General features: G+C 46.5%; 3 protein-coding genes across 6 annotated transcripts in view; 1 reads left to right on the top strand and 2 right to left on the bottom strand.

Annotated features, from left to right (window-relative positions):
* The window catches only part of LOC127302306 (uncharacterized), a 122744-nt gene extending 118743 nt beyond the window's left edge, over window positions 1–4001 (bottom strand). The window contains exon 1 of the mRNA XM_071820354.1: window positions 3924–4001. Within this exon, the coding sequence (XP_071676455.1) occupies window positions 3924–3926 (3 nt within the window). The 5' untranslated portion in view covers window positions 3927–4001. The remainder of the gene's footprint in view (window positions 1–3923) is intronic.
* Window positions 4002–4098: 97 nt separating this feature from the next.
* LOC127302304 (pentatricopeptide repeat-containing protein At1g11290, chloroplastic) lies at window positions 4099–6129 on the top strand. The gene has a single exon (XM_051332720.2). The coding sequence runs from the start codon at window positions 4299–4301 to the stop codon at window positions 5988–5990; it is 1692 nt and encodes a 563-aa protein (XP_051188680.1). The 5' UTR covers window positions 4099–4298; the 3' UTR covers window positions 5991–6129.
* A 1975-nt stretch (window positions 6130–8104) lies between these two features.
* Window positions 8105–13954, bottom strand: LOC127302305 (squamosa promoter-binding-like protein 18). 4 transcript variants are annotated; one of them, XM_051332721.2, is made up of 4 exons: window positions 12988–13954; window positions 12324–12365; window positions 9549–9679; window positions 8105–9017 (listed from the first exon to the last, which is right to left on the bottom strand). In XM_051332721.2, exons 1-4 carry the CDS (start codon window positions 13464–13466, stop codon window positions 8308–8310), a joined length of 1362 nt encoding a protein of 453 aa, XP_051188681.1. In that variant the 5' UTR covers window positions 13467–13954; the 3' UTR covers window positions 8105–8307. The 4 variants fall into 4 exon arrangements, with proteins under 4 accessions (XP_051188681.1, XP_051188682.1, XP_051188683.1 ...); XM_051332722.2 differs by having other exon boundaries at window positions 8105–8999; window positions 12988–13949; XM_051332723.2 differs by lacking the exon at window positions 12324–12365 and having other exon boundaries at window positions 12988–13948.
* Window positions 13955–14389: the final 435 nt, after the last annotated feature.

Here is a 14389-nt window from a genome sequence, read left to right as displayed (position 1 = left end):
TCAAATGCAGCAAGCAATCAATATGATTGAATTTCAAGGATACACTGAGGAGGAAGAACACCTGGATATGCTGCTATGTGACCCACTACCACCTGAAATTGAGCAGTTGCCTCTCCCAGCAGCTCCAATACTGGCTCCACAGCAGGTAGCACCTCCTGTGTTACAATTACCACAGGCAGCAGCTCCTCTGGCAGCACCAGCAGATGAAGCAGTCATGGCTATATCTTCAGCTGCTTACAATGGGTGTCCTAGTGATTCCACTATATCCCTCCTCCTCCACATCAACAAGGCCCAGGCAATTGCTTTGGCAGATACAGGGAGTACAAGTACCTTCATGGATCTATCCTTTGCCAAGAAGCACAAGATCAGAATGACTCCATCCACTGAAAGAACAGTAAAAGTGGCTGGAGGTGGAATTCTTTCTTCAACTGCCATAGCACACAATTGCAGATTCACTATACAGGGTCATGAATTTGTCACTAATTTCAGAATACTGGAGCTGCAAGGATCTGACATAATACTGGGTGTCAACTGGTTCAAGCAGCATAATCCTGTCACATTTGACTTCCTGGAAAGAAAACTGACTATTGGGGTAACAGGGAAGTTACTGACACTGTATGACCACTTATTCCCTATGGATAACTTGCTCATCTCCTCTGACCAGTGCAGCAAATTAATAGCACAGGGAGCTACTGGATACTTGCTGCTTTACACTGCAGTTGACAATGAGTTACCGGATCAAACCAGCCCCTTACTAGCTGATGATATACAAGCTTTATTGCAGTCCTTCCAAGATATATTTGCAGCTCCCAGTGGTCTACCCCCTGTCAGAGATATAGATCACCAAATTCCTCTGAAACCTGACGCCAAGCCACCAAACATTCGACCCTACCGAATGTCACACAGTCAGAAGGACATAGTGGAGAAAATTATCAGAGAAATGATCCAAAAAAGGGAAATCCGAATCAGTAAGAGCCCCTATTCTTCCCCCATACTCCTAGTAAAGAAGAAGGATAAATCATGGCGGCTGTGCACAGATTTCAGAGGATTGAATGAGCAGACAATAAAGAATAAATTTCCCATACCAGTAATAGAAGATCTTTTGGATGAGCTCCATGGAGCTAGATTTTTCTCAAAGCTTGACTTGCGCTCAGGGTATCACCAGATACGTATGCACGAGGAAGACATTGCAAAGACTGCTTTCTCTACCCACCTGGGGCACTATGAGTACCTCGTCATGCCGTTTGGATTGTGCAACGCACCAGCAACATTCCAGCAGCTAATGAACACACTCTTTGCTCCTCACCTGAGAGACTTTGTGCTGGTTTTCTTCGATGATATTCTGGTTTACAGCAAGTCCAAGGAGGAACACATTCAGCACCTGCAGGTGGTGTTGCAAGTTTTGAGGAATAATCAACTCAAAGCCAAGCTCTCCAAGTGCCAGTTTGCCCAGCCACAAATTGAGTATTTGGGACACATCATTTCTGGTGATGGGGTAGCTACAGACCCAGCAAAAATTCAAGACATCCTAAGGTGGGAAATTCCAAGGACAGTCAGGAAATTGCGTGGCTTCCTAGGACTAACTGGTTACTACAGGCGATTTATTCCACAGTATGCCCTAATCTGTCAACCACTTCATAGTGCACTGAAGAAGAATGCCTTCCAATGGGGAACTGAACAGCAAGCCGCCTTTGACAAGCTGAAGCAGGTAATGTCACAACCCCCACTCCTAGCATTACCTGACTTCTCCCTGCCTTTCACAGTAGAAACAGATGCCTGTGATACTGGCCTGGGAGCAGTGCTGATGCAACAATCCAGACCCTTGGCATACTACAGTCAAGCATTGGGACCAAAGAACAGAGTACTGTCTGTGTATGAAAAGGAAGCTATGGCTATTCTGCAGGCAGTAAAGAAATGGAGGCATTACTTTCTTGGGAACAAATTGATAATTAAAACAGATCAGTGCAGTCTTAAGTACATTGGCAATCAAAAGCAATTGGAAGGAATACAACACAAGCTTATGCTCAAGTTGCTGGAATTCGATTTCTCTGTTCAATATAAGAAAGGCAAGGAAAACAAGGCCGCTGATGCTCTTTCCAGACAATACCAACCAAGAGTCTCTGCAGAATCTTGCCTACCAGTGGCACTAGCTGTACCAACTTGGGCCACCGACATAACAAAGTCATATGAGGGAGATAGTGAATACACAAGAATTCTGCAGGAAGTGACTATCAATGCAGACAGCCACCCTCACTATACTGCACAATCTGGGGTACTGAGATACAAGGGCAAGGTATGTATTGGATCAGCTACCAACCTCAAACAGCAAATTTTTGATTCCATTCACTCTTCTGCTTTTGGGGGACATTCTGGCATGAGAGTCACTTACCACAAGCTCAAGCAATTGTTCCATTGGCCGAAATTGAAGGAATTTGTGACAGAAAAGGTTGCTTCCTGTCCTGTCTGCCAAATTTCCAAAACAGAAAAGGTGCAATACCCAGGGTTGCTAGATCCCCTAAACATTCCACACACCAAGTGGTCTGAGATAAGCATGGATTTCGTCGAAGGGCTGCCAAAATCAAAAGGATTTGATGTCATATTGGTTGTGGTGGATCGCCTGACCAAGTATGCCCATTTTATCCCACTATCTCATCCTTATACAGTGAAAACTGTCGCAGAACTGTTCATGGCACAGATTATCAAATTGCATGGGCCTCCTACAGTGATCACAACTGACAGAGACTCCATATTCCTCAGCAAGTTATGGTCAGAAATATTTTCAGCAATGAAGATTTCCCTTCACTTCTCGACAGCTTATCACCCACAGTCAGATGGTCAAACAGAGAGGGTCAACCAATGCATGGAGCAGTATTTGAGATGTATGGCATTCCAAGAACCAAGGAAATGGAGTGATTACTTGCCAGCAGCAGAATTCTGGTACAACAGCTGTTTTCATACAGCCATCAAGATGTCTCCCTTTGAAGCATTGTATGAGTACCCACCCCCTGTACTCACTCAACTCCACAATGTCACAGCTTTGTCTCCAGAAGCACAAGAAACCTTGGGTGCCAAGGAACGAATGATCACATTACTTCAACAAAACCTTGCTAAGGCACAAACTAAGATGAAGAAGTATGCGGATCAAAACAGAACTCCAAGATCCTTCATGCTTGGCGACATGGTGTACCTCAAAATGCTGCCACAGCGAGAGAATGCCCTGGGTAGAGGTAACCCACTGAAGCTCACTCCTCGTTGGTATGGTCCCTTCAAAATCACGCAATTGGTGGGCAAACGAGCTTATAAACTCCAATTGCCGGCTGGAACTCTACTACATGATGTTTTTCACGTCAGCCACCTGAAGAAGCACACTGGCGCAAATGCTGTTCCTTCTCCTTCGCTTCCACTGGTTACTCCAGAAGGTAAGGTCAAACTATTCCCGACAGCAGTCGTGGAGCGCCGCATGATTCCTCGCAAGCACCCAGTGGAAGACTATGACGTCGCGGTGCCTCAGTGGAAGATTCATTGGGAAGGAATGACAGTGGATGAAGCTTCCTGGGAAGACGCCGAGTTCGTGATGAAGACTTGGCCAGAGTTCAAGCCCTGAGGTCTTGCCTCGAGGGGGGGGCATTGTCAGGCCCTGTGCATCTTCTGGCTGGCAATGCCTGTGAGGGATCCGACGGCGTCAGTTGCTCTAGTCTTAGTCACAGGCTTACTCACGTTTTGAACCTGTTAAATGTAATAATCTAAACAGCGTGGTCCTACTCCTCAGTATAAAGGGGTAGGAGCGGGAGGTTGGGAGGCACGCTATGCAAAAACCCTACATTTTATTCCCTGTTATTTCGTTTTCCTCTCCTGTATCTGGGCACGAGCCCCTCTCCTATCTACCTCATCGTCGTCGGCGGCCATCGGGCCCTGACAGCATCCATGATGGCCGCAGTGCATGTTCGGCCCGGTCTCCGGTGTGGCGGCGGCGGCGGTGGCTTGCCCCTTTTTTTCCTTCTGGATTTTGAGGAACGTATTGTGGGCTTGTGGCTGGTTGCTGGGCCTATTCCCAGCCAGGCTTGGAAGGGTTGCTGGGCCCAAAGCCATGGCTAGTTGGGCTGCCTAACCGAGTCAAGGCACTCAAACAGCCATGGAGTAAAAGATTCTCAAAAAAAATGGTGTAAAAAAACAGCAAGCTGCGTCTTCTCGGGCGCCGGCGGCGACACGCACGCCCCGCAACAGCGCCGTAAGTTCCCCGCCGCTCCCCGGACGGCGAACCCGCCCGCCCGTCCGCGAGGCGACGCCGCCACGGCATCATGCGCCACGTGCGAACGCCACGGGGCTTCGTCCAGCTCCTCGCCGGCGCCGAGGTGCCGCCGAGCCGGTCCGCCGCGGGGCAGTTCCACGCGGCGTCCACCAAGCTCGGCTTCGCGGCCAACGTCTTCGCCGGCACCGCCCTGCTCAACCTGTACTGCCGCTCCCGCTGCCTGCGCGAGGCCCAGCAGCTGTTCGACGAAATGCCTGAGAAGACCGGTGTCACCTGGAGCTCCCTCATCTACGGCCACGCGCGGTCCCGTGAGCCCGGACTCTCCGTTGAGGCGTTTGTACGCATGGCACGGGCAGGCGTCTCCCCCACCGCGTCGGCCTTGTCCAGCGTCCTGGTCGCCTGCGCGAGGATGGAGGACGTGGGCGTCGGAGCGATGCTGCACGGCGTCGCCCTCAAGTGCGGTGTCTGCGGTAGCAGCAGCGTCGTCGTAGGGACTGTGCTGGTGGACATGTATGCCAAATGCTGTGATGTGTCAGCTGCCCGGCGGGTTCTTGAGGAGACGGAGGAGAAGAACGTGGCTACGTTCACAGCGCTTGTCAGCGGGTTCGCCTCAGCGAGAAAACCTCTTGACGCCATGGTGCTGGTAAGGGAGATGCAACAGTCCGGGGTAGCACCGAACGTGATGACGTACAGTAGCCTCATCAGCTCGTTCGCGAGCCCTGAGGACCTAGATCATGGCAGGCAAGCGCATTGCGAAGTGGTAAAGAAGGGTCTCGAGCACAATCCGTATGTCTTGTCCACTCTTCTGACCATGTACTCCAAGTGTGGCAGCTTAGAAGATTTCAGGAAGGTGCAGACGGCTGTTTCATGTCAGGACCAGGTATCACTCAATTCCGTGATCTCGGGACTCTCCTCGTTGGGAAGAGGCGACGAGACGTTTCACCAGTTCATGGTGATGAGAAGGAATGGCGCTGACACAGATGTGTTCACTTTTGCCAGCATGCTGAAGGCTATAGGCAACTCATCCTCATTGCTAGAAGGAAGACAAGTCCATGCTCTGATCCTCAAAACAGGACACGAATCCGATGTGAATGTCCAGAACGGTTTGATGTCCATGTACGCCAGACACGGCGAGATAGGAAAATCCACTGATGTTTTCGCCTCGGTTCGAGCGCCAGACCTGGTTTCCTGGAACTCTCTTCTGTCAGGGTATGCTCAGCATGGGTATGGACAAGAGGTGGTTCAGGTGTTTGAACAGATGAGGAGACTGAATGTTCAACCGGACCATACAACCTTCTTGTTGGTGCTCACAGCTTGCAGCCGCGTCGGTCTGGTCGATAAAGGGTTAGAGTACTTCAACCTGATGAAAACTGACGGGTTTCTCGCAGGGGCACGGCAAGAACACTACGCGTGCATTGTCGATCTTCTTGGTCGAGCTGGCCATCTCCAAGAAGCTGAGTCTTTGGTCCATGACATGCCCATAGAACCCAGTGTGTCGGTGTACAGAGCTCTGCTTAGCGCCTGCCAGATCCACGGCAACCTCGAGATCGCGATCCGGGTGTCGGCGCACCTGATCGAGCTCTACCCTCATGACTCGTCTGCTCATGTTCAGTTATCGAAGGCCTTTGCTGGCGATGGGCACTGGGGTAATGCCGCTGAAGTCAGGGAGGCCATGGCTGGGAAAGGGATAGTGAAGAACCCTGCCTGGAGCTGTGTCGAGAACCAGATACAGGTTGCATAAGAAGGTTGACATTGCATGATTCATGTTGTTTAGCAAACCAATTTGCCTTTGCTGGCCTGGAGTGTGACTTAATGGTCGCTCATAAATCTGATGAACCCCTGAACCGTTTTGGAGAACAGATATCTCATTGCTTGCTGTATTTATGCATAAGGACACAAATCATTGCCTTCACACAAAGTTAACTTAATGGTTAAACATCACAGCATAGCAATAATTGTAGCAAAGTGACAAAAGATTCTGACATTTTAAGGATTTGTGCTAATGGGACCAAGACCATCAGGACCCAAATCTTAAGAAACAGGTCAGTACATCTGCACCTTACTTGTTTATAGGAAATCAGTGCCTTTGCTTGTTTCTAGAGAAATCAGCACCTTTGTGCTGCTGCGGCTGCTCTCTGTCATCTTCAGGTACTGTTGGAGGTTGTTGCAATGGATGGTGTGGGTTAACGCATGCTCTAGTATGTAGATAGTATGGATTGGGAGATAGAGATAGGGTCACTTTTCTTTTGAATATATGATGGATTATTGCATGTTGTAGTCAATTCTTGCTGAGGTGCTGATCCTAGAGTATTTTGATTTCTTGGATATTTTCCTTGAAATCACCTCACAAAATTGTAGCTGTCAAGTTGCATCTCCTGAAGAAAGTCTAGGAATTATATACAAAGTCTGAGCTCAGCACTAGTAGACATTGTGAGACGAATTCATACTCGACCCCATTACATTCTTAGCAAATTCTCTTGTTACTTAGTTCACTATCAAATCTGTATGCATAAAATATAGATTGCTATATCCTGCAAAATTTGCCAATTTCTGAAACTGATACTATCGAGTCAAAATGTCTGTTCTGTTTCCACGGATCTTTGCTATTACATATGTTATTTAATATATTGAGATAGTATTACACCAGATGGCTACATCTTCAACCGTGCTAGCTCTTAATTTAATAGCTGACATATAGGCACTAGGGTGAAATACCAACACCTGTAAACAGTATAGAATATGAATGTGCAGGCCTACAATAATGTAACCACTATCTGCAGACAGCTCCAGTAGATTTTCAGAGACCATGGTTCTAGAAAAATAGCTATGGCCTATTAAACAGCTAGCTTATGACAATCTATATATTAGTTTTTTAGAAGAGGGTGACTGCTTCTTAGTTTTTGACTCAGATCAGCTCACCTGACAATGAAGAACCGCAAACTGCATTTAAGAACAGATTGTTGTTCACAAATTTAAGTATTTTGTTCTATTCTTTGCTCAGTTGCTATGTAGCTTTAGTATTTGTAACCTTTTCTCTATATGTGAAAGGAATAAAGTAAAGGCTGAGCTCCTTTAATGTGTTCTTGCTTGAGATACACAGCTTGTGCAAAAAAAAAGTCACATGTACTCTCTTTGCCACTTTGTTTCTACTCCAGATGAGTAGTGACTAAATTGCAATTTTTTCTTGGCATCTAATATAAAATAACCAGTAGGACTAAATTGCTTTTTTTTCCCTCATATTCCTGCTATAAATCTTCTCTTTATAACATTTACCTGTACGGCCTCATTGTCTGACCTGAACAGACAAAAAAAAATGTTGCTAGCGAGAATGATTTTTTGTTAAATATGTTGCTGAATTTCATTTTTCTGCTTGTTGATCATTTAAGTGTGAGGCATCAGCATACTTATTGACACTAGTTTTCTTATTCTTGCTCTTATGGATGATCACTAATTGATTCGACATTGATTTTTTCAGTGTTTTCTAGGCTTACATTGACTAGTTGCAGTCGCCGCCTCGGTGGCCTGCGCTCATCCCCCACCATTGCAACTCGTCCTCCTCAACGCAGGCAGTCGCCTGCCGCCACGTCACCACACCCTCCCACCACGCCAAGCTTGTCCGCTGGCAAGTGCTTCATCCGGCCACACAGAGGGAGTAGGAGGAGGATGAAATATTTTGACCATAGTATCACTACTACTGCATGCTTAGGTGCTGATGAACCAGGACTACTTCATGCTTCTTCCTTGAGCCAGTATGATCAAATTCATTTGCTCAAACAAATAGCCAACAGTCATGGGCTCGTGCCACTCAACTGAGGTATGTAAAAAAGATGAACTCAAGGCAGACAAACCCGGAAGTATCTGAAAGAGATTTGCTTCTGAATCATGCAAGGTTTATTAACTCTGATGATGCCGAGAGACAAATTCAAGATACACAAAGATGAAAAAAGAGAAGGAATGAACACTGAACAAATGGGACACCTGATCACTAGAAGAAAAGGCCACAGCTAGCTACTGACAAAAGAACCCAAGAACAGCTTCTGATGTTACACTGAAGATTACTACTGCCACGAGAACTGGAGGGACGGCGACGTGCCATCTGAGGAGCCTTCGGCGCCGATGTGGAAGATCCCGTGGCAGTTCATCTCGTTGTCGTTCGAGCTTGGGACGAGGTGGGTGGTGTTGTTGAGCTGCTCGCTCCCCATGCTGGGGAAGGCGAACCCAGAGCCGTTGGAGGCCTGGGAGCAGGCGAACCAGGAGGAGGAGCTGCTCCCGAAGTGCTGCAGGTTGGGAACGAGGTGCTGCTGGGCGGCCACGGCGGAGGGGACGTGCTCGGTGGGGCGGACCATCCGGCTGACGTCGACGATGCTGGAGGAGTTGGCAGAGGATGACAGAAGAGAGAGAGCACAATCAGAGTCGAGCATGTTGTGCGTCAGCCGTCCGTCTGAGAACATCTTGTTGCTGCTGCTGCTCTCGGGCGGCGGCAGTGGAGCAACAGCGGCCTTCAGGAGAGGCTGGCAGACGGGGATCTCGAGGGTCGCTGCCGCGCCTGTGCTGAAACTCAGTTGGTCTCCTTCGTGGAGGAAGGGGAAGCGCCGGCCTTCTTTCGAGTATGACGATGACATGGAGCCCGTGAAGTTATGCCTGTTGCTTACGGCCTGATGGGTGTAGTATGGGTTGGCGTCCTCGGTTTTGATGATACCTGACCAGCTTGGCTCTGGCCTTGGAGCAGGGAACGACCCGAACCTTGTCCCTGCGTTTGAAAACAAAGCTAAATGGCCGTCATGAAACAAGCGCGAGACTGCTACTCAGTTATAACAATGTAAAGCATTGAAATGCAAATGCAATCAGTCAGTTGATTTGAATTCTCACTTACAACAATGTAAACATTAGAAATGCAGCATTGTGCAATCAGCTAGATATTATGCTTATTATCGCTTAATTACCCAGGAGAAAATATGTCCCAAGTAAATTGTAAAACCTTAGATTTATAGGCTAGATGTACATAAAACTACAGCCTACAGCTTAGCAGGAGCATTTTGTGTGACGGCTTTCTTTTTCTTGAACATGCCTTAAGTGCGTCATTTTCATTAAGAAAGCGAATAAGGTAGCTCGAACAACCAAAAAAAAAAAGGGAGAAAACGACTGTCCTCAGTTTAGTGAGGGTTTGCATTTGAATTAATCAGGTTGTAAATAAAATTTATGGGTCTAGCTAGAAGAGCTTGCTATAAAATTTGTACATCTCAGTTATGTCAAAGTATCAGTCAAAAGGCTAACAAGAAAAGTTAGACAAGAAAAATACCTTGATGGGTTGTCATGAAGCTCCCAGAATTCATGCTATCAACCTGTGGCTTCCTGCGGCGTCGGTTGTGCCCATCGAGGCGCTTTCTACAACTCCGCTTAGCCTCATCAAACTCCACAAGTAAGTGAAACCTACAGAAACATAAGTTCATGATAAGAAACTTTAAAAATGTTTAAGTGAAAAGGAGTCTATAAGAGCTAGCCACTTAAGAATGGTATTAATCAGTACCACGCTTAGTGGCATACTGCCACTTTTAATGACACGGTAAACGTAGATTATTATTCTAGCAAGAAGAGAGAAACTCATAGCACACTTGAAGATGTTGGACATAAGAGTTTGCACAACCTTGATAATTGATATAAGAAAATAAAGGTAACTCCAGCTTGCTTGTCACTCTAACAATACAGGCAAGTGCTACACTGACATGATATCATGATCAAATATGTCAATAATTAAGTATGGCATACAAGATCAGAGAGAATTGCATGCAAGTGCACCACCTTTATGCTTAAAGCATGCATGATATTCTAGGAGAAACAACGTAGGTTATCCACTCAAGACCATCACTATAGATCTTAATGCACTTGTCTGATATAATTAAGGAACATGGATAATTAAAAGCTACTCCGTACATGGGACTAATAGGCCACTCAAACTAAGGCTGGCCATAGTGGGTAGTATCATATAGTAGTATCATGTATATGATACTTTTCTATGATACTAGATCCATAATGCATAGTATCATAGACTAGTAGTATCATAGTTTTGCTATATTAATTGATTTGTAGAATCCTAATACAAATTTGTGTACAAGATTTATTTGATACTAACTTTTCTCGTGATGTGTGCTATGATACAGTATCTACCTATGATACTCTAATCTCCTCTCTCATCCATAATTATCTGCCACATCAGCATTTTTGGTGGGGCTAGGATGCATGATACTAGCTATGATACTAGCACTATGGCTAGCCTAACAGAAAAACCCAAATATTTAGTTGCTCCATATTAAAATGGCCACGCGGAATGATCTTAATGTATTTGTCTGATATAGTAATTAAGGAACATGAATAATTAAAAGCTACATCGGACGAACATGCCACTCAACCTAACAGATCCAAATATTTAGCTACTCCATATTAAAATGGCCACACAGATTCCCTGAGGAAACAGTACACAAGCTGGACCATTCAGATTTCAGTGCGTCAGTTAAACAATTTGAGTGCATGGGGCTTCAGTTCATAAAGTTCTACACTGGGCCTGTAAAGCGCAGAAAATTAGTGCAACTCCTGTTGTACATTTGGACCACGGTATTGGTTCCAACACGTATATATGGCACTATGGCACCAGCCTGTTGGAACACTGATAAAGTCTGCCAAGCAGTATGCTGATCCAAATTTTGCCCCACTGAGTAAGCAATCATTGGAAATACCTCCCACTTCATATAAAATTTCTAGGAGAACAAGACCAAATGATTGATTGACAATTTTGTATAGTTTCAACCATAATTGCAAACGATATTAGTTAGTTGCTAACTATGGATCAGCAATACCACTAACTCAACTGAAATAGTAAAGTTTTCAGCTCAAATAAACCTAAAAGTATTTCAACTCAACTGAACTAGAAAAGTTTTCAGCTCAAATAAACCTAAAAAGTTTTCAACTCAACTGAACCTACAAGGATTTCAGCTCCGTAAAATTTTGAATAGACCTGAAAAAATGTACAGTAAAAACATCTGAATTATCAAGCACCACATTTGCCCAGAGAGTATAAATTCCGTTATCTGACAAATATATCTCTTTTTTCGTGGAGTAAAATTGTAGCGGAAGATCAATCAGACATAATACAAAATATAGGATTTACAGAAAGTTCAGAAATTAAAATGAAAATGTTTCTAAGGGCAAAAATTCCAAAAGAAACAAATACATGAATAGTCTGGCTAGAAAGGGATGACCATACCAAGAACCACTGTTTTTCTTCGGTTCAATAATCGAACAACAAGGTTTTTGTTAGTCTCTGGAGAAGACATGAGTTAGATTTTGGAAGTTAAACGTGAGCGCTAACCTTAAGTGCAGGTTAACCTAATTATGCAGCTAACTGATGAGTAGTAAAATCATTCTAAAGGGTCCCTACACAACCGGCTCCACACAAAATGCAATGTGTGAAATGTATTTAGCAACGGTGTTTCAAATACATGCTTTAGTGGTCCCAGCATCACATATGAGAAAACAAGGCTAGCAACACCAAGCAATCGGCGCAGATGTGGTAGGCCAGTTTCTGCCAAGAAATAAATAAAGCAGCTCATGTGTTCAGCGACATCTTTAAGGATGAATAGTCCCACACAACAAATACTGGTGCACACAAGAATCCACGAGGAAAGTGAAACAATTCTTATGGATCTGGTTTACCAATACAGCAAGGGAAGGAGATTATGTCAGGGGTGGGGCTTACCATTCAGGGCATACACCCAGACCCTGAGAGTAAAAATTTATTGATTCTGAAGTACCTATGGTTAACCATGGATAAATAGATATGCTTCTGAACTCCCTATTTGCTTGGTATTTTTTAGCAGGGATTCCACGGTAGAGCACAGAAGAAAGAGCCACTTTTCTTTGCCAGAATAAAAAGTAACTTCTTTGTCAATGTAAAAAGATGCACAAATTCTAGTTCATTTAATCATTTTTCAAATTCAAACCAGAAGAATGGGGTAAAAAGGGACAATCCAAGGGCAAGTTTGAACATGTAGCAGGCTAATCATAAAAGAGACTGCCCCACCTGATGTTTGGCACATGGAGTGCATGCATCAGCCACTTTTCACTGGTAATAATTCACACCTATGGGTTAGAAAGTTACTAGTACAAAAGTAGGAAAAGAGGAGTGATATAATTCAGGTATACAGGTTGCCAAAGTTAAGGGTAGTAGCAGGTAAATAAAAAGCTTGGGGGTACATCCATATGTAAAGACTGAAAAGTTAATGCCAGATAAAGGTAAAGCTGTGTATCCTTGAAACAAGACAGGGAGATACGCATACTCATCTAATCCAGTATCAGCAGTGTTTGAGATGTGAAAAGAGCTGATTTGAGGCAAGAGAAAGGCAAAGCCAGGGTTCTAAGAAAGAAAGAACTGGTTTGGCCTATATTCACTTTTAACAAAGGGAATAATGAGCAGTGAAAAAGAAAATGATGTGGAAGAAATGACTTGACGGCAATCGTCTGTCGGTCCGTTGTTTGGACCGGCCGATTTTCCATTGCCGCAATTCGAGCAATGGTCTCTTGGCAAATCACAATCAAATCGATGCGCGGGCGGCGTCGATTAGGAAACTTGAAAGTGATGTGGCGGATGAGCTAAATTGAGTCATGTGCGGGTGGAGAATGATTTGTTGATATGAGATGGAATTGCAGAATTTGGTGCATGGTGATGATGCCTGTTTGTTTGTTACCTGCTGCACTGCTGGCAGAAGCGCATCTCCCGGCCGGCGACGACGACGAGGGGCGTCTTGGAGTGCGCCTCGCAGACCTTGTGCCGCCGGTGGTAGTCGCGGCACCTGCTGAGGTCGGCCTTGCAGCCGTCCACCGCGCACGACGGGCAGTGTCCCCCGCCGGCGCCCGGGCGCGGCCGCTTCAGCGGGCTGGCGGACGGCATGACCGCCGCAGCTGCCGCGGCCGACACCGGCACGACCGGGCCACCCCTCGCCGCCGGCTCCTTCATCGCGGCGCCGCCGTTCGGGGCCGCGCCGAACTCCCCGAGCCCGCCGAGCTTGAGGTCGACGGAGCACTCGGGCCGGCTGGGCGGGCCGCGCGCCGCGGACACAATGCTCGAGGCGGCCACCACGGGCGCGGGGGCGGCGATGGCGGGCACCGCGTCGTGCTCCAGCTCGGCCAGGTCCCAAGAAACGGGCATCTTGAGATCCCAATCCATGGAAGTCGCGACGCCACAGAGCTTCTTGGCCACACCGTACCACCACAGACACAGAGCTTTCTGTCTCTCACAGGGTCAGGTCACTGCTCGCCGGTTTGTCGTCTCCCCCGGCCGGTCGCTCTCACGCCACAGGCATGCCGCGACGCGCGACGAGGGCGGTAACCAGCTAGCTAGCGACCAAGAATCATTGCATGGTGACCACCATGAGAGCGCGCGAGCGCGAGTGCACCAGATGAGCAGGGAGCAAGCGCAGAGCGGGCAGCTTATCTTGAATGATAGGGATGAGAGAGAGAAGCTAGCTGGGTAGTGGAGGAATGGGGGCAGCACACGGACGCGCGCATGCAACACAACAAAAATACCGAGGGACTGGAGCTGGAGCTGGACTGGGGGAGCAGTCAGTACTTGCTCGCAGAGGCAAGTGCAGGTGTGGGCGATGGAGCAGGGACAGCCATGGAGGGGCAAGTGGGTATAGTAGTAGTAGGCAGGGGAGGAGGAGAAGGGGTAGTATAGCATTTTTCTTTTCTTGTTTGTTGTAGTATTGGGCTATTGGTTGTTTGCTAGAAGCCACTCATCTTCATCAAAACCCTGACAGGGATTCTAAAGCAGGAACAATGAATGGGGAAGGGCCCCTCTCAGCCTCAGTGCCATGTTCATCCTTTAACACCAGCATGGAAGCCTTGTGCTGCAATTATTGGAGGGTGAGAGGTTGGTTTGCTTGGGGGATTGGGCACTTGGAGGGAACTCTTTTTCTTACCACATCACTTTTTTAGGGTTCCAACAAAAAGTGAAAAGAAAAATATGATATTGAGTTTTAGCAGCTGATCTTACTAGTTAGTGGTTTTTCTTAATTGACCCCACAAAAATGACAACATTTCTCAAGCTTCGACAAATGCAACTTTCATTGGAAAATGCCATTGCATTGC

Source organism: Lolium perenne, chromosome 5 (genome assembly GCF_019359855.2).
Source record: "Lolium perenne isolate Kyuss_39 chromosome 5, Kyuss_2.0, whole genome shotgun sequence".
Classification (NCBI taxonomy): domain Eukaryota; kingdom Viridiplantae; phylum Streptophyta; class Magnoliopsida; order Poales; family Poaceae; genus Lolium; species Lolium perenne.
The sequence above is the reverse complement of the archived record's forward strand: the minus strand, read 5'-3'. Positions and strand labels throughout refer to the sequence as shown.

Excerpts from the sequence above, each read along its gene's own strand:
- LOC127302304 (XM_051332720.2), top strand. The coding sequence starts at position 4,299 with ATGCGCCACGTGCGAACGCCACGGGGCTTCGTCCAGCTCCTCGCCGGC.
- LOC127302305 (XM_051332721.2), bottom strand. The coding sequence starts at position 13,466 with ATGGATTGGGATCTCAAGATGCCCGTTTCTTGGGACCTGGCCGAGCTG. Across the intron at positions 12,366-12,987 it reads TTCTGCCAGCAGTGCAGCAG|TGAAAAGTGGCTGATGCATG; the intron begins GTAACAAACAAA and ends AATTATTACCAG. Across the intron at positions 9,018-9,548 it reads CTTCATGACAACCCATCAAG|CTTTGTTTTCAAACGCAGGG; the intron begins GTATTTTTCTTG and ends ACGGCCATTTAG.